At 37.5% G+C, this 17,706-nt stretch overlaps 1 protein-coding gene and 1 long non-coding RNA gene across 3 annotated transcripts; one reads left to right on the top strand and one right to left on the bottom strand.

The window, feature by feature from the left end:
* Positions 1 to 4,498: 4,498 nt before the first annotated feature.
* cxcl12a (chemokine (C-X-C motif) ligand 12a (stromal cell-derived factor 1)) lies at positions 4,499 to 11,798 on the bottom strand. Its single transcript, XM_057342452.1, has 4 exons — positions 11,664 to 11,798; positions 9,795 to 9,912; positions 7,422 to 7,505; positions 4,499 to 5,687 (listed from the first exon to the last, which is right to left on the bottom strand). The coding sequence occupies exons 1-4, from the start codon at positions 11,728 to 11,730 to the stop codon at positions 5,660 to 5,662; spliced, it is 297 nt and encodes a 98-aa protein (XP_057198435.1). The 5' UTR covers positions 11,731 to 11,798; the 3' UTR covers positions 4,499 to 5,659.
* Positions 11,799 to 12,543: 745 nt separating this feature from the next.
* Positions 12,544 to 16,015, top strand: LOC130559393 (uncharacterized). 2 transcript variants are annotated; one of them, XR_008963567.1, is made up of 3 exons: positions 12,544 to 12,829; positions 14,646 to 15,102; positions 15,652 to 16,015. It is a non-coding gene; the product is annotated as an uncharacterized LOC130559393 (long non-coding RNA). The 2 variants fall into 2 exon arrangements; XR_008963566.1 differs by having other exon boundaries at positions 12,544 to 15,102.
* The last annotated feature ends 1,691 nt before the right edge of the window (positions 16,016 to 17,706 follow it).

Below are 17,706 nucleotides of genomic sequence, written 5' to 3'. Positions count from 1 at the left end.
CTTCAGTTAAGTAGAATCACATTGTTTATTGTTTATCTCAACATGGGTTCCCCAAACTGGATGCACGAACAGAACCCATCGCTAACCTGATAGAAACCGCTTACTATTGGCCACTGCACCGTATAAAGAGTGTATTGTTTTATTGAATATGTGCGATCAGAAGGAACACCAGTCATCTGAAAGATGAATCTCACATGGTTGGAGGATGGTGAACCCTCCATCCGAGCCTGAGTCATTCCAAAAGAATCTCACAGACCTCATGCCATCATCACTTGAAGCCTCCGAGTGTGTAATCCCTTGGACCCTTAGCTATACTATAGGGATGTGTAGCATTAAATCTAATAACCTCCATTTCAACACATGAAAGCTAGATTGAAAGCAGTCATAGGGGGCTCTATTCAATCATATTTTGAAGTGACTCAATTGCAGCTGTTATGTACAACAACTGTTTTCTAAAATTGTTCCTCTTCCCTTGAGAAATGATTTTGTTTTCCTATTGATTTATGTTCTTTAGGTTCCATTCATCGTGAGCACAATTACAGCTATTAGATGAGTTTCAGCTATGTACAATCAAGAAACCTTTCAAACAGAGCCATTGCGAATCATTATCGCCCTTTTCAGGAAAATCGCTAGCTTGCTGTATCTCGCAGGGTCATCAGATATAGAAACCATGAGTACTCGCCAATGTATCACAATTCCCCGGGGGAATGTGACTTAGCGATTGTGTCACACAATCTCTTTTAAGCATTGAGGCACATGCTTGCAATAAGGCAGGGGATGTGGACTAAGTTAAATGGCCATAGGCCACGTCGTGCAACTTCAGAGAGATTGTGATGAGAAAGTGCAGTAGCCCTTGTGTTCCTCCCCTGGGGATGGAATTAGAGGGGTTTTCAGGCCATTTGAAAGATTAGACAAAATGTAACACAGGGGTTTGACATAGAAACCTTGTGAGGTTTAACCGCTGTGAACCAACACTGATCTGAATGGGTAATGTAGCTAGGGCATGAATCATTTTCAGCATAATCCCTTTTCAAAAAGTGATTTTCAGCTCTGTGGTGCCCTTTATGAATAAAATTGACCCTTATGTTGTTTTAATGAAAACACTTTCTGCTTTTCTTGTGAGGTCATCGATGAGGTGAGGTGATGCCTAAAACATTTTATTTTATAAAGAGTTCACTTGTCAGCTAAAAGAATATCAGAAATTAGTTTGATATCACCAGGGAACATTGTTTGTCTTTCTTATAACTACAGATGTGGATGTAAACACTAAACACAATATTTCAGACATCACAAAACACGTTAGTACTGTACTGGCAGTGAATTCTGTGGTCTACAGTGCATTGGTCTGTTCTTTAGAAGTTTGTTGAAATAAAATGGAAACACAGGTTTGTTTGTACAATTTTTGACAAACTATTTCTGACTGTTAATGCCATGTGTGTCATATGAAATCATGATAATTGTATTTTACGGTTTACCTAAGAGTTTAAAGTATTTTACATACTTATTCCTCATTCAAATTTTATTTGACTTTCATTTCTTATTTTAGCTTTTCTTTTTGTTTTGAAAAACATTGTTTTCTGTTTTGGATTCGTGCAATTTTATGCAATCTAATATGGCACACTACTCTATAAAGTTACAAAAAAAAAAGTTTTTCCTAGACAACAGGTTGTGGAAATGGACTGTGTAGTAGAATGCAGTAAATACTTTTTAGTATATTCCCATCATATTATATTACATGTTTCAGTGCATTCTTTTTCCGCTGCGGTATAGTTAATGTTACCTGTCATCACCTACTCGGCAACCTCACTCAAACCATTGATCTGGCTTCTTCTGTTTAAATGCCAAATTTTATTACACGTGATGACAGGTCATAAAATGTAGCATCCTCAGTTTAACACAGTGTAATGTGATACAGATTTATAGAAGTGAGCACATAATTGGCTGTTACTCTTATAAAGGAATGATATTTGTTGACACCGTGACCACTTGAATAACAATCTTAATGAACATATTCTTCATAGTGTGCATGTGAAGATTAAAAGTACTTACTTATTTTATGCGTACAGAATAACATGTTTGCTGTGTTTGGGCCTCTGCAGAAGGATTCTGTACTTTTGCCCCTGATTATACATTCATGAAGAAGTTTGTGAAACCGTTTGAATGCAATTTTTCAATTGTAACTATAAGTGGAAACTGATTTTCATGATTGGATGATGAGGCGATTATTCTTATGCAGTAACACAATTTTGTATGTTATAATAAAAATCTTCTTATTTGATTCATTCGTTGTAGTACGACTCTGTTTAATCCATCAGATAATATCTGGAAACTTCATGAAAATGTATGACCTTTAGAAGCATTAAGTGAGTCAGCTTTTAACTTTTGTCAGAATGTAGTCAGAGGTCCAAATATGAACATTTTACCCTCAATAAAATATTCCATCAACTCTTAATATTTGCAGTGTCATTTACTTAAATGAAGAGAGTTTTCTTCAAATGATCTATAAATTACTTTAATGTCACAAATGTAATAAAGTTCCATATACCACATTTCATGAGTAGCAATACGATTTATTCCTTCTGCCCTGATTGTGGTCATTGATTTTGACAGCTCTATATGATTATAATACGACAGAATTTTCCATTCTTTTAGAATATTTGTTCTCAAATTGAAGAATCATCATTTTGTTTTTATTGGGTTTCGTTTCTCTACTTAAAAGTAAAATTGGCAATGGCATCCTATTAAATCCACTAAGCAAATAATATCAGTTATAATAAAGTACAGTGTGTGTTTGTACTAGTGAACAGTTGACACGTAAATCATTGAGTGCTGTCAGATGAGATTGAATTCAATGTGTGCATTTTGAGTCCTCTTGCTGCATGTTACCCGCATTAAAAATCTTACTTGTACATCATTTAACATCTAGATTCTAATTGCTGGAGGCATACAGGTTGCAGGTAAACTGTGTATAAAGCATACCACAGGTAGTAGACAGAATGTCTGTTCACACAAACATGACATTGAGACTAGTCTATCCATTAAATTAGTCAAATATAACAGCTTTCGAACAAAATTCTTGGTAATGATTTATTTCAAAATGAACACTTTAGATTCTGAATCAGATCATTGTACAGACTCAGCAAAGAAAGAAAAACATATGTTCCTTATGTATTAAGCTGCCATATACAATAGACATACTCTTCACATTCAGAGGGAAACATAAATGTATAGGACAATATCACCTTTGTGTCACCTTTGATACAATTTCAGAGTAGTGGTGATTTAAGAGAATAAAGCAAAATAAGTTTATCAAATAGATAAATAACCATAGTTTTTTTCAGTGCATCCTGGAAATCTTTACTTCACTGGGAAGTTTAGGACAGTTCTGTGTTATTTTAAGAGAAACATCTTTTGTTATTGTCACGTTTTACTTCAGAATGTTGAATTTTGACAGCTGGATGTTGTCTCAGAAGGATTCTTTAAGTTCCCTGTCAAATAAAATACATTTTCCTTTGAAATGCAATGCATGTTATATGCTTTTTGCACTGAAGACCAAGATTTCTCCCATCTATGTAATGTGAAGTAGCCACATTCTGAAAAGGCTCCTTGTAAAGAAGTACATGTTAGGGTAATAAGCTCTACCACATCCTGATTTCATCTGTCAGATTTTTCCATGAAGTATTATGAAGTAGTTCAGACTCAGTTGGTAGCACAGAGCAGACATTATTTTTCCTTATACATTGTGCCCAAGGGCTGCGATGGTAACTGAGTCCTGGTGCTTTTAATGGTTCAACAGTAAATTGGCTGATGGGATAAAATTAGCAGTATGAAACAAATTCCATATGCTAATTGTTCTTGGAGAGATGCATGGCTTTGGCATGCTTGCTTATATGTCTGCTCTGATGGTTCAGAACCACCAGAGTGTATTCCTGGACAGAGCAGTTGTCCAAGAGAAATCAGAGCCGTGTTTAGGTGATGCAAATGTTGGTGTGTTTTTCATTTGGGTGGTTTTGAAATGTCTTCACCAATATATCGCTGCTGTCCTTCTGAAACCTTCCATATTTTGTGATTTTTATTTTTTGCCATAAATCATTATTATTATTCACTCATGATGTTTGTCACTGGGTGACAAATATCTAACCAATAAAAACTATTAAAAAGACCTTGTCATCTTTGACAGGACAGTATTCATCGATTAGAAAGTACAGTTTTTTCTATTTCCGTAAAAACAGTGAATTTGGATATCCAAGGTTTCAGAACGACAGCGATGATATGCATCCTGCTTCTAATTCCAAATTCAAACCCGTGTAAAAATCAGTATGCTTGCTAATTTTTTTAATTTTCACGTCTCCCCGAAGATTTATATGAACTGGCATGTTCATGTCAGTTGTTTTGTTATAGGTTATCTTAAAATCTGACTGTTTCTAGAATTGGTTGCCAATGAGTTACAAAAAATGTAGAAGGTATTTCAACATTAACCCACTCAAAATGAAAAATCTGATGCTGAAGATAAAATGTTTAATAAATTTGGCAATACAATCATAACTATTGTAATTCTAAACACAGAAAACTGAGCGCTTACACGAATTACTATGTAGCGGACGTCATTCAAAATCAGCTTTTTATAAATGGTCACAGGTGGTTATAAAGTGCATTGTTATATGTTGGTAGTCAGATTTTTAACTATGCAAATTTTTCTAAATGTAATCACGCTTTTCAATTAGTTTTCAACATTTGACGGATTAACATTTACGTTTCTAGAACGGGGCTGTACATTCTGTAAAATCTTTGCTTTTTCCTGGTTCACTTACTTATGACTTGGGCATTTTGAAACACAACTGCCCCATTTTTGTTTTTCATTTATTACATAATTCAGCTGAACGTCATGGTTAACGATTAGTATGTCTTGATGCCGAGTTTCTTACGCACACACTGAATGGTCAATTAATAAGCCCAGATGTTTTGGTGCCTACACATTCCAAAAAGCATTTTTACTGCCGCCTTTTTACCTCTCTACTGCCGCATGAATGCCTTCCACAAAGTCATTCGAAACTGTTCATGCAAAGTCTAAATATTTTGTTTGTTTTGTAAAATAACCCTCCTTTTCTAAGAACAAAAACACGTCTGACTTATTTCCATAAATGCCATACAATTTTTACATGCAGTTTATGCTGATACAGATATCTACGTAACTAATAAAATACATCATGAAGTAATTAAAGATCAATGCCCTTCCTCTCCGTCAAACGCTTCTGGCTCAGTCAATGTGAACAGTCACAGATTCCTTTTATGTAATGTAGTGAGCATTATAAGTGTTTGCTCCGCAAGAATTTCTCATGCGGCTGTTCCTAACCCACCGTGACAACACAAACAAGGAGCAAACACATCTCCAAAAATATCTCTTTACTGTTTTCAAGACGATATAAAAAACATTGTATATACATATCATACGTATAAAAACACAGCCATACATATATATAATTGCACTTGGCGCTAACAGAAGAGACTACATGGGTGGCAATGGTGGTCTTTCGCTGAGTCATTACAGGAGAAGCGTATTTGGCAGGTTAAGTGCTGAGTCAGCAAGCATGCCAGAGGACTATATGGTACATATCTGTGACGGTGGGCTGTCAGATTCTCAAATCATCTGGCAGACGTCTTATCTCTGTTGTTGGGATTTTTTCATTCTGAAAAGAAAAGAAGCACAACGTTAGATCAAGATATCGGAGTGTAATTTAAAAAAGAATGGCAAATGTTGATATTTTAAAAGCAATATTTATTTTTGATTTATTGAAGTATTTCGGCCTTTAATGGCCACTTGTTTTAACTAAATTCACGACTTCAAAAATCAAGACAATTTTAATAGCCTCTGTTGCTTTACAGGTAAAACAATAAACCAAATTCCGCCTCTGGCAGAAGCACGGCAGACGTGTCTTTACATTTTATAGGCAATTTGTATGTGTACTGTATGCATGTTTGTGTTAATTGTGCTGAAGCCATGAGTTTCCCCCACCGCCCCTAAAACCGTCCTCTCATTTACAGCCATGTTAACAGTAGTCCTGCTAACCACAATCCAGTCACATGACCGCTATATCATACTATATGAGTATGTGTAAGGGGCCGGTGAAATGTCTGCCGTCGCGAGCTGTTGGATCATGTTGTTTCGTAGCTAATTGACCGGAGGTGTTGCTAATGGCAGAAACCTCCCTCGCTACATGCAGACGCGCAACTTCCTCTTTCTCTCATTGAGCTCAACTAATGACCGCACAGTATGTGCTCATTAGCGTCTAGCAGTCATTCATGGGTGTTCTGTCCCAAGGAGCCGTCGAGCTATGAGTGTTTTGTTGTGCAGACTGGACTGTTCACACATTTCTGTCTCTTAGACGGTGATTATTGTCCAACCGGTGCAAACCACCAATCCTTCTAGACCCGGGAGGTAGTATGTACTGGTTGTTGTACATCTAAGAGCCCCTTTATATTCAAATGCCCCTCAACGGGCGTGCACGGCTATCTTGCAGCTGGCGGTAAAATAAAAGACTATCCCGTCATCTAATACATCGAGCTCAGATGTGGGAAAATGTCTTTTTTCTCGTGATTCAGTACAACGAAAGCTTTGATTTTTGCTTCGTTTAGACATTCGTGATAACAATCAGCTGATGAACTATTAAGGCAAGACTGCAAAGCCTGGACATGTTTTGCATTAACCAGGCAGTAGTTGGTATCTCGAATAGCAACCTAAGATAATGTTTCAGAACGCTATAAGCAGACAAAAACGTGCAGCGGAGATAACACTCATTTTTATAAGATGGTTGTGAGAAACGACAAAGAGATGTAGTTTAATTTTATCGACAAGTATTGTTCTATCAAAAGAAATCATAATATAAACTGCTGCTTTTAGAGAAAGTTCCTCCAAAAATGAAAATTCTGTCATCATTTACTCACCCTCACGTTGTTCCAAACCTGTGTGAAAAATTGCGTAGGTCCGCAGAACACATAGAAAGATATTTGGAAGAATGTTTGCAACCAAATTGTTCTGGGGCACTATTGACTTCCATAGTAGGGAAAAAACTACTATGGTAGTCAATGGTGCCCCAGAACTGTTCAGTTTTTCACATCATTTCAAATATTTTTCTTTGTGTTCGACAGAACAAAGAAATGTATTCAGTTTTGGGACAACTTGAGGGTGAGTAAAATGACAGATTTTTTATTTTTGGGTGAACTATCCATTTAAGACACATTTAAAAAGAAGCGGTGCAGAACGTGTGTCAATAAAACAAAATAGAGACTCTGTATGTTCATTTGTAGTATCGTGCATTAAAGACCAAATCTTTAAAATGAGATTCCGTCGTTGGGGTCCGCATGTAAACAGGGCCGTTTCTCCCATTCATCTCCTATTTGTAAAGCGTTTTTTTTCTGCTCACTTGTTCAGGGCGTTCTTAAGGTACTGCTGAAGCCATTTGGTCTCTGGGTTGATGCACACCTCCTTGTTGTTCTTCAGTTTTGCACTGCAAGAAAAAAGTGCAAGTTGTCATTATATATTGTCTTACACATTAAATCAAAAAACGAGTTAATATTAAATTAACAATGAAATCTCAACAGATATAAATCATTACATATAGACTGTGTGGTGTATATATATATATAAGTGACCAATTAATACTAAAGTCGAAAGCAACAAGTCCCCATTGTGAGTAGATTTTCAATGTAATACAATAGAAAGTGCATAGTCAGCATCAACCACACAATGGCAAAATAATTCAGCATTCAAGCTCAGTCAAGCAGTTCGTTCTCAGGCACTCCTCTCTCTAGTAAGTGATATTACACTGCTCTCCCGTCTCATCACCCCCAGGTTTCTTTTTTTGCATCTACGCAAACGTTTCCCCTGCAGGTTTTAACAGATTGTCAGATTGTTATCACACTCTCTCTTGTCGCTCCTGGCAGTGAGATTAGATTATAGGTGTCTTGTTAAAACAGGTGATCCATTTGTTTTTTTTATGGCTGCACTTATGTTTACGGGCACAAACAAATCGTCCTTAAACTCCTTTCCCATGCAAAGTTAAACCGAATGATGCATTAAAAATAGGTGAAGCTTAAATCAAGAGAATAGTGACTAGATGCACAAGTATAGCCTGCAGCACACAAGTTACTTTTTGAAACATTCTTAGATTATGATGGGATAACACGGGAGTATACAAGTTTGAGCAAAACCATACTGTTAGTTAAGCAATGGGGGAGATACCAAATTGGTAATAAAATTCAATGAATGAAATGCAAAATTTGAGCTTTTTCACTGCAACATTTTAAGAGCCGTAATTTATATAAACATTTACCTCTAACTGGCCTGTTTTTATTTATGGAGAAAGGGATTTTCAAGTACTGGGGGCCCAAGATGGATCCAGGGGGGCCACAGTTTTGTGGAATTTTATGAAATATAGAACTTTATGATACATTTTGTGCTATATACAGTATATAATAAGACCACCAACCAAAAGAATTGCTGTACAAATACATGTTTTTGGTTTAATTAAAATGTTATGTTTAAGATCATAATTCTTTATTTGGGGGCCACAAAGTGATAAAGCTAGCACAAAGGGGGCCTTACAAAGAAAAAGTTTGAGAACCACTGCTTTAAAGCCATAACGTCTTGCATACGTTAAAGTTCTTGCCATCATTTGAATGTCACGCACTCGAACCCAACAGCTGTAAATTGTCGACCTCATAATCCAATGAGACTTTGATTCGTAAAGAAGTCACCCTGAATGCCACTTCATTTGAAAAACTCTTTAAAAATGCATGAGGTGCATATCTGATGAGAATTCTGGAGCTAATCTTCCACCTTCATCATATCTGTATCATTAACGTAATCAATGCTTATCTTCAATTCACAGATATCCTCTAATTCACTTAGTTCACTCTTTTGAAGCGGCATCGGTTTATCAGGCCCTGGCATTTGTTGGACTATCTAGATCTAGTAAGCAGGAGTTTGTGAAGGTCTGGACTCCAAACAGCAGGTAGTAATTACTTCACAGCAAGCCAAGGCCAACAGCAAACACAGGTAGATAGTGTTACCAGCATCACTCATCAGCGCAGATTTGGAGTATCAAGAGCTCTTGAGCTTTGGCATTCAAGATCTGATGTGCTCTCGAGGGCTATGGCTTTTGTGTCAATCGTTAGTCAAGGTTTTTTGAGTATATCCAGCTGTTTTTATCTCCCTGACCTTTTGACACGATCTGACTTTGTTTAGTCCATTGTGAGCAATTATGGTATGGATAATAAGGGAGGTTTGTAATAGAGTTCGACACTGCCACGTTCTACTAGTGCACTAACTGTGGTCCCATTAATCTTTGTTAAAAATCCCCAATAACAAATTTTAAACTCGCAGCTGTTTTGAAAACGTCAATCAACGTAGAGTTAAAAACACAGGGAGGATCATTCTCACCAGCATGTGGGGGTACGGAGTGTGACTAAGAACATCATTCATGCCCTTTACATGTGTGAGAAAGAGTTTAAAGAGGAATTCTTTTGGACCCCTAAGATGCTGTTTTCCTGTACAAAATACAAATGCGCCCAAGCTTAAAGGTCCTGCCCCCTCCTATAGCATTTCCCCTGGATGTGTACAATTGTGACAGCCTGTCCAGCAGTATAATGCCAGATGGGGAGGCTAATTCCTGCCCCATTCAGTGTCCCTTCAGTAGTTGGAGATTGATGGGATGAAGTTGTGTGCCACACACCTATAACCAGAGGCAGAAGCTCCTTGGGAGATCATTGGAAAAGAGAGTAAAGCAGATACTCACATGACTTGGAAGGGGCAGTTTGGTGTGTGCAGGAACTTGAGCTCACGAATGTTCCTCTGAGGGACTGTGTTGACTGTAGAACGGCACCAGCATCTCTCCACCAGGCTGATAGGCTTGGCTGCCGAGGAAAAAAGACAGAGTATCTGAGTTAAACTGTTGACATGATTCATTTATTTGACATGAGTCATAATTTTTGTTATGTTTGATTACAAAGTGTACAAAGCTAAAACACTCTTTCCTAAATGCATGTACACAGTAAAATCGCCAGTGTTAAAAAAAGTCAAATTAACACTCACAGTGTATATATAATCCACACTCTCAAAGTGTGGATTATATAAACACTGTGAGAGTTAATTTGACCCTTTTTAACACTGGCGATTTTGCTGTGTTTTGCAACTGTGGGAAATTGTGAATGCGCTATATAAATAAAATGAAATAAAAAATGGACATTTCTGTGCTTTAATCCTGACCTCACAGCACTCTTGACTAAAAGCGAAACTTAAAAGATTTTGTCTAATATTCAAGATTACGTAATCTTGGCTCTTGCTGTGTAAACTCACTGTTGCTACACTCTTTGGAAACAGTCAGCAAAATTATAGGACACATTAAGCGTGCTTGTGCTCCAATTGAGTATTTTAGGAAAACTGAAAAATTAGATTCAATTTTGAAAGTCGATATAAACAAGATATTGGCAGAATACGACTCCACAAACCACAATTTTAATATACATTTGTAATGTGTTTTAATTTTCATTGTTCATAATTTTTATAATATAGTAGCCTACCTTTAAGTTAAAATCTTGGTTGTTGGGTGTGATATTTTATTTTGAGTAATCATGCATTTATAATCCTGCATTTAGTCATACAATTAAAGAGACATTTCTCATGCACTCATGCTTTACGCTCCCAAGGAATTTGACTTTCTTAACGTCTGCAATTGTGTGTTGGATGAAATTAAACGTGTATATAGTCCTACGCAAATGTGCAGCTACTCCAGCATACTTTAACATTCTTGCAATCAAGCGATTAGATTGCAGTGCATCACACCGCTCCATTTGCCCCAAACCTGTTACGCGCTCAAGGAAGCGGAGACTTCACAGCTCGAGCAGCTTTACATTGTATGAGAAGACTGCGCGGCGCACGTACGCACAGCCTTTAACGGACATTGCCCACTCACAAGACTCAAGAGGTGTGAAGTACCTGCGACTTAACGGACCTCTATCCACGTTAGTCCACTTGTAAAATGCTAATGACATCTCTAGTAATCTATTCTCATTGTCATGTAAACGCGCGAGCCATAGATAGAGCCGCGCGCACCGGCGCGATTGAAGTAAGGCTGGCGCTATCTCTGCGCTTTTGTTTTATTCTCTCATTTGTGGGTCATTATGAGAAAACAAAGCGGGCGACAAATACACACATTAATCAACGCCATGGTCGTGGAATTCCTGCTCTCCTGAGCGCACGGTGCGTGTCAGTCTCTTGTCTTTACACTTGGCTTGGGAAAAGTGACGTTTGAAAAATGCGTTTATGCGTATAATGCACTAACACGTGTTAAAGTATAACGAGTGAAAAGTTATATTTAGCAACATGTGGTAGTTTTGTCTGGTTACGAAATGAAAAGACTACACAAAGCAAATTGACATTCATAAAACGCAACGAAATATGCATTTACTATCCTTTAAAATGCGTTACATATCCTATACAGGTGCGCACCAGAAAAGTAAACTTTAAACAATTTTAACATTTTTAAAGATTTTCTATTATAAATGCATTGCATCGTCCTCAGATATTGAGCAGAAAACACAAGCGTCATGCACAATGTAGAATATTGTAAGCAGTTGTAAAGTAGCTAAATTAAACGAAAACTCACCATTTGATATGGGGGCATGAATGAAGACCGCCATCAGAGCGAAAACTACGATTACTTTCATATCCATGTTAATAGTGTGAAGAAGAGATCCGCACAATGTAGAATCCAGAAGCAACTGTGACAGCAGGACAACTGCGCCTGAGTTAAATTTGCGAACAGCCCCTCCGATCCCCCACCTTCAAAGGAGAAAGTGGGTGTTCCCACGACGATTTGTCAGCTATGGCAGTACAAATATCCTCTATTAAATTGCTGGTGCTTGTTTCTTTTTTCTATCAAACCGTCATTTTGTTTCTTTTTTAATATTTGATTTTTATTGTACAAACACTATTTTTTAGGATTTTAGGAAAATGTTGTACTTGCTCAAACAAGTATATAAAATGTGTTTTATTTATTTGTGTACAGTGTGTCTATATTAGGCTATGTATTATTTTTACTTTATTTTGGCTGTTTGAACCTGGCAAATTATCCACACAGAATCCAGACCTTTGCATCTGTTTGCTTTTAGTCATGGTAAATTCTCTGTTGTATAGAGACTGAATTAGCCGCAGTTTGCATAAATACTGATTCTTAGCTTATGTTCGTAATGACTGTTTGGGAAAATGAATAAATAGTATCTCTTGTATTAGCAAAATAACCAAATATATGGAATAAATCGTTTAATAAATAAATAATGCTAATCTTCTGTAACGTCTGCAATGGTCTCTTCCAGAAAGTGAGATTGAAAGGAGAGGGAACAATTAGTTTTATATTGGTCCAGAATTTTCCACCGAGGCTTCCAGTTAAATCAGAGTAGGGTGATGTTGATGGGGAGGGAGGGAGGGAGGGGGTGTATTAGTTTGTTTAACAGGACACAGATGTGCTCTCCGTTTACAAGGGTATGGTGCGTCGTGCTAGATTTCTCCCCCTTACCAAAACTTCAGAGGAGAAGAGAGAGTTCTCTTGTAATAGGATTCTAAACAGACCCACCTCACCGGGTTAAACCTGCTGTTTAGTGCCTCATACTTGCCAGTGCCAGTGCAGTGAAATGTACAAGTGTTGGCATGTATTTGATCACTCTCACAGTCAATTACACCGGATACACTTTAGTGAGCGATGAGCGATCCATATTTTACGCGAGTCCTGTGACTGAGAAATAATCTCTGCTTTCACATTGGAGTAACACGAGGGTGAGTAGCAGGATTTTTATTTTTGGGTGATCTATACCTTTAAGACCTTTAAGCTTGTAGATCACAACGAAGAGAAACTGGAAGCATTTAAACGTGAACAGTCATAAAATCTGACCTTATTTAAAAGCCCTCGAAATGTTTGTTTCTATTTTGTTGCTGCCCTTCTCAGTTTTATTTACTTTATCTAAGTGTTTAAAATAACTTGAGTGGTCAGCTTTCCTCTCTTCAAAAGCCCGGAGGTGAATGCAGATGTCATTTTACAAGGTGCTACCAGTGGGAGAGTTCACACCCACCCTGAGATTCTGCAGGCTCATTCCCAGCTGGCCATAAATAACGAAAAATGGAGGAAGACAATTTTTGTAGTTTTTACTTTAATTGTAAAGCCATGCAAATCAGTCAGTGGTGTTCAGTTCAAAGTCATGTAATGTGTTTGAACAAATGAAGGTAAAGACTAGGCAGCACCTCAGGTAGATTAAATAGGAAAGTGTTTGTAATTATATTGTTTTATAGTGTTTTCCTTGCATAGTCTTTTAATGACACATCTCACCCTTTGACCGCCTGTGTCTTATCTAAGCAGTTTTTAACTTTATTAACTCCTAGTGTAAGATCTGTGCGGTTCAGAATGTTAAAATGTAAAGGTTTTGTTAATATGAGACTCTCCCACGAATAAAACCTGCTTGTAAAAAGATGTTGTTTCATTTACCTTAGAACTAAACAACGTTGCAAGTTAATATACAATTTAAGGAAGCACATTTAAGATGCTGGTATGTTTAGTTCTTTAGTTTATAAATCAGTCGTGTGTTCGAATAGATGGATTTGCTTCGTGATGGTAATAAGTTTGCCTAAACAGTTTAACAGCATATGATTCAGAGCTTGTGAAGAAGAAGCGGGTCACCACAAATTCCCAAACAACTTTTTCTTGAGTGTGCTGTTTACAAGCATTTTAACAATACATTTGTTAAAAAGAGATCGTAAAAATAATCTTAAACTTTGGGTGCTTAAATTCAAACTATTAGAACCTATTACTTGCAACAGAGCATTTCAAAGCCACGAAATAGGAATATTCATTGAGTAATTCTGGATTAAAGCTCATTAACCCTTTTGATTATCAGCGGACTTTAATGAGGGAAATTCAATTTACATGAAGTGTCGGGTCATCCTCAGATCTTGCCCTGTTGTGGTCGCCCCCCACATGGAGCATGTTGTGGAGCACCCCTGAGTAAAGTAAACACAAGGCCAACAGGGGAAACCAGAGGTGTTATCGATAACACGAGAAGAGTCTTGATCTAAATCCAGCCCCGCAGACTCCATGCCCTCTGTATGCCTGCGGAGTGATGGAGTTTCACCCAGACATGCAAATCTCCGAGGCAACAATCTCTGCATTGCAACAATCTGACAGAGATTGTCAGCATTGGTCACGTGACTTCTTGTTGCAGGTCAGAGTATGAACTTTCATACACAGCTGAATGTGAATGCGTATGAATGGGAGTCAATAGGGCGCAAAGTCTCGCGTGAGGGCCCTTTAAATCTGGCATAAAATTCTCCGTAAAATACTTGTCGTGACAAACCCATTAAAATCGCAACAACGTTTGAGCTCATGATCCCAGGAGACCCATAGAAGAAAACATGTGAGGTTAAATCATCCTAAAAGGTTTCATTATAGAATCTCTGCTGGCAGATGTATACGGGAGATGGAGCGTAAATGTGCCCCGTGATTTTTTTTCCCCTTTATGTTGGTAATGAGACACAGGACAGTCTCATGAATGGTTTCTCGGTTGGATGCCTCTTCACTGTTTGGCCTGCACATCTCACACAGATCTCCGACTGTCAGAACGAGATGGAAATGAGGGGCTGCTGCAGATATGATCCCCCTGAGTGACACAGATGACCTAGAAACACTGATTGCTGATAGTTAACAGCAGGTTTGGTCACAGGAATCACACGAGGCAACATCTGGCGGTGGAACTGTAATGTGAGCTTTAAAGGTTTGAACTAACATGCATGATGGGTGAACAGTCAGGAGGAATTTTATGCTTACTCATTGGAGATATACATTGTTTAGGCATCAAATGCGTCTCCTTAAAGGAACAGTTCACCCAAAAATAAAAAAATCTGTCATAATTTGCCCACCCTCATATTGTTGATAACCTGTATGACTTTCCTCTAGGCTCAATGTTGTTTGTTTACCACGATCTTCAAAATGTCTTCAACTATCCTTTCTTTTCTTTTAACTTCCATAGTATGAATAGAAATCTACACAATTGAGACAACTGGTAAGAGTATTGCTTTAAAATGAATGTATAGCTCAAAAATTTACATCATGGGATGAGAACTGTTTGAGTTTATATTGAAATCTCAGCATTTAAAGTGATAGTTCACCCAAAAACAAAAATTCTGTCATCATTTCCTCTTGTCATTTCAAACCTAAATGACTCTTTCCACAGAACACAAAAGATGATTTTGAAGAATGTTGTTAACTGGCCCCCATTCACTTGCATTGGTTTTGTGTCCATACAATAGAGGTGAATGTGGACCAGTGCTGTTCGGATACCAATATTCTTAAAAATATCCTCTTTTGTGTTCTGCGGAAGGAAGGAAGTCGTACAGGTTTGAAATGGCAAGAGGATGAGTAAATGATGACAGAATTTGGGTGAACTATGACTTTAATTCTAGACTTGCTTTATTTAATCTTATTGTAATCTCAGTGCTTTCTATGAGAAAAATGAGATATTTAAGAATCTCATTTTCATTTTCATTTTTCCTTTTCTTTCTCTCATTCACTTAATCCTGTCGCTTTCTCTTTTTTTCTATGGTTTTTATAGGATTAAGTAGATCCTGTGATGTCTACAGAGTCTCCAGTTGGCTTTGTATAGCAGTCGAGGCGTTGTGTGGGACTGTGTGTGCGACATCTGCTATTGCTTTTTGTGCGAAGGGAGAAAAATCACATTACGTTTGTCTTTGTCTGTGGCTCTATGGCAACTAAAGTTGATGTCGACTTGGAGGGAATAAAATCAAGTGATGAAGGGGAAGGAGGCAACCGAGGGCAAACGGAGAAAGCTTAAAGACGGCAGATGCTTCACACATATTTACTTATCTCACAGCCCGTGTTTGTATGGACGATCACCCGACAAGCATCACACGTATACAAGTAGAATCTAATGACAAATAAAATACCTTATGCTTGAAGTGTGTTATTTTTTCAAAGTCAAAATACTTTTCCTTGAGTTTAATATGAAGAGACATTCATAAGTAAGACATTTGTATATGGCAGATGATATTAGTGCCTTGTGGAACCTGCTCGGAAAAAAAAGTAGTTGTCTTGGGATGCAGAAATTAGCTTTAAAATATATATTTTTTGATGGTAAGTTTACAAAAATCATGTAAATAGTCTGCATGTTTTGGAGTGACCCTTTCTCTCAATAGATGTAATCTGAATGTAATGCAGGCAACATGTGCACAAAAGCGGGAATCACCGTCCCACAGGACTCAGCATACAGTCTAAAATCTGCATGTAGCACATTAAACCGTAACCGCAGACATGACGATGAAGGTTTGTGGGGACTGCAATGTCACATACAGTCATAGAATGTTGGAGAGTCTGTGCAAGAGCACTGTGTTTTTGTCACATTGATGGCTAAAGTAGAAAGATATTGTTTCTTGAATGCGGTCTGTGATTCAATAAGTAAATATCTCTGGTATCACTCTATTCGAAAAAAAGTCCCTGTTGTTCCTTGAAGTGAAATCATTTGGTCAGTACACAGTAAAATCGCCAGTGTTAAAGAGGTCAAATTAACACTCACAGTGTATATATAATCCACACTCTGAAAATGTGGATTATATAAACACTGTGAGAGTTAATTTGACCCTTTTTAACACTGGCGATTTTGCTGTGTATGTTTACCGTATATTGAAGAATGTTCAAGTCACAGTTAGAGGGTCAGATCATTTATAAATGAAAATTCTGTCACTGTGTACTCAGCCTTTTGTCATTTCAAATCTGTATGACGCAGAACACAAAAGAAGATATTTTATAGAATGTTTGTAAGCGAACAACAGCATTACCCGTTGACTTGCAATGGTTTTGTGTGCATAAAATAGAAGTGAATGGGGTAACGCCTTTGTTCAAAATATCATCTTTTGTGTTCTGGGGAAGACAGAAAGTCATAGGTTTGAAATGATAAAAGGGTGAGTAAATGATGACAGAATTTTCATTTTGGGTGAACTGTCCCCTTAACTTGTCATCTGCGTAGCAAGTGATTGTTTTATGTGGATTAAATGTGGGTTAAAATCAATTTCCAGTCATTTGCTATAAAGAAACAAAATGTTCTCTTCTGTTTTCAGAAATATAGAATCAATAATAAATCAAGATTTTATGACTTTGAAACAAACTTTATCCTTCGTTTTTGAGGCCAACCGATAAACCTGTCAGTAATTTTCCACAATTAAGCATTGTCATGTGTTGGTGAAACACATTTTATCTGTCTTGGAACCGGTGGATTTATTTAAATCTCAAATCATCAATGGAACAATTTGAGCTTATGTAAATCGCTTTGGCACAACGATTCGATCTCCATTGTAACCGTTCTTTGCTCTAACAAGCTTGTGGTCTAAACAAAAAGCTAATCAAAACATGCCGATCTCACAATCATGCCAGCAAATATTGCTCAATCCACACTCAGTCCTGGGCACTTAAATCATCTATTCATTGAAAAAAGCCCCATATCCTGTTAGTACAGAGCTGTCAAGGTTAAGTGGAGCCGTAGGATCTGCGTGAAGATCAATCCCAAAGGTTCAGAAGTATTGCCAACTCTATCGTTATATAAGCGCATTGCACAATTCAAGAGAGTAAAAGTTTAGAGAAGCAAGAACACCAGTGT

This window comes from Triplophysa rosa, linkage group LG9, assembly GCF_024868665.1.
Source record: "Triplophysa rosa linkage group LG9, Trosa_1v2, whole genome shotgun sequence".
NCBI lineage: Eukaryota > Metazoa > Chordata > Actinopteri > Cypriniformes > Nemacheilidae > Triplophysa > Triplophysa rosa.
The sequence above is the reverse complement of the archived record's forward strand: the minus strand, read 5'-3'. Positions and strand labels throughout refer to the sequence as shown.

Excerpts from the sequence above, each read along its gene's own strand:
- cxcl12a (XM_057342452.1), bottom strand. The coding sequence starts at position 11,730 with ATGGATATGAAAGTAATCGTAGTTTTCGCTCTGATGGCGGTCTTCATT. Across the intron at positions 9,913-11,663 it reads TCATGCCCCCATATCAAATG|CCAAGCCTATCAGCCTGGTG; the intron begins GTGAGTTTTCGT and ends TTTCCTCGGCAG. Across the intron at positions 5,688-7,421 it reads CTTAAGAACGCCCTGAACAA|AATGAAAAAATCCCAACAAC; the intron begins GTGAGCAGAAAA and ends TTTTCTTTTCAG.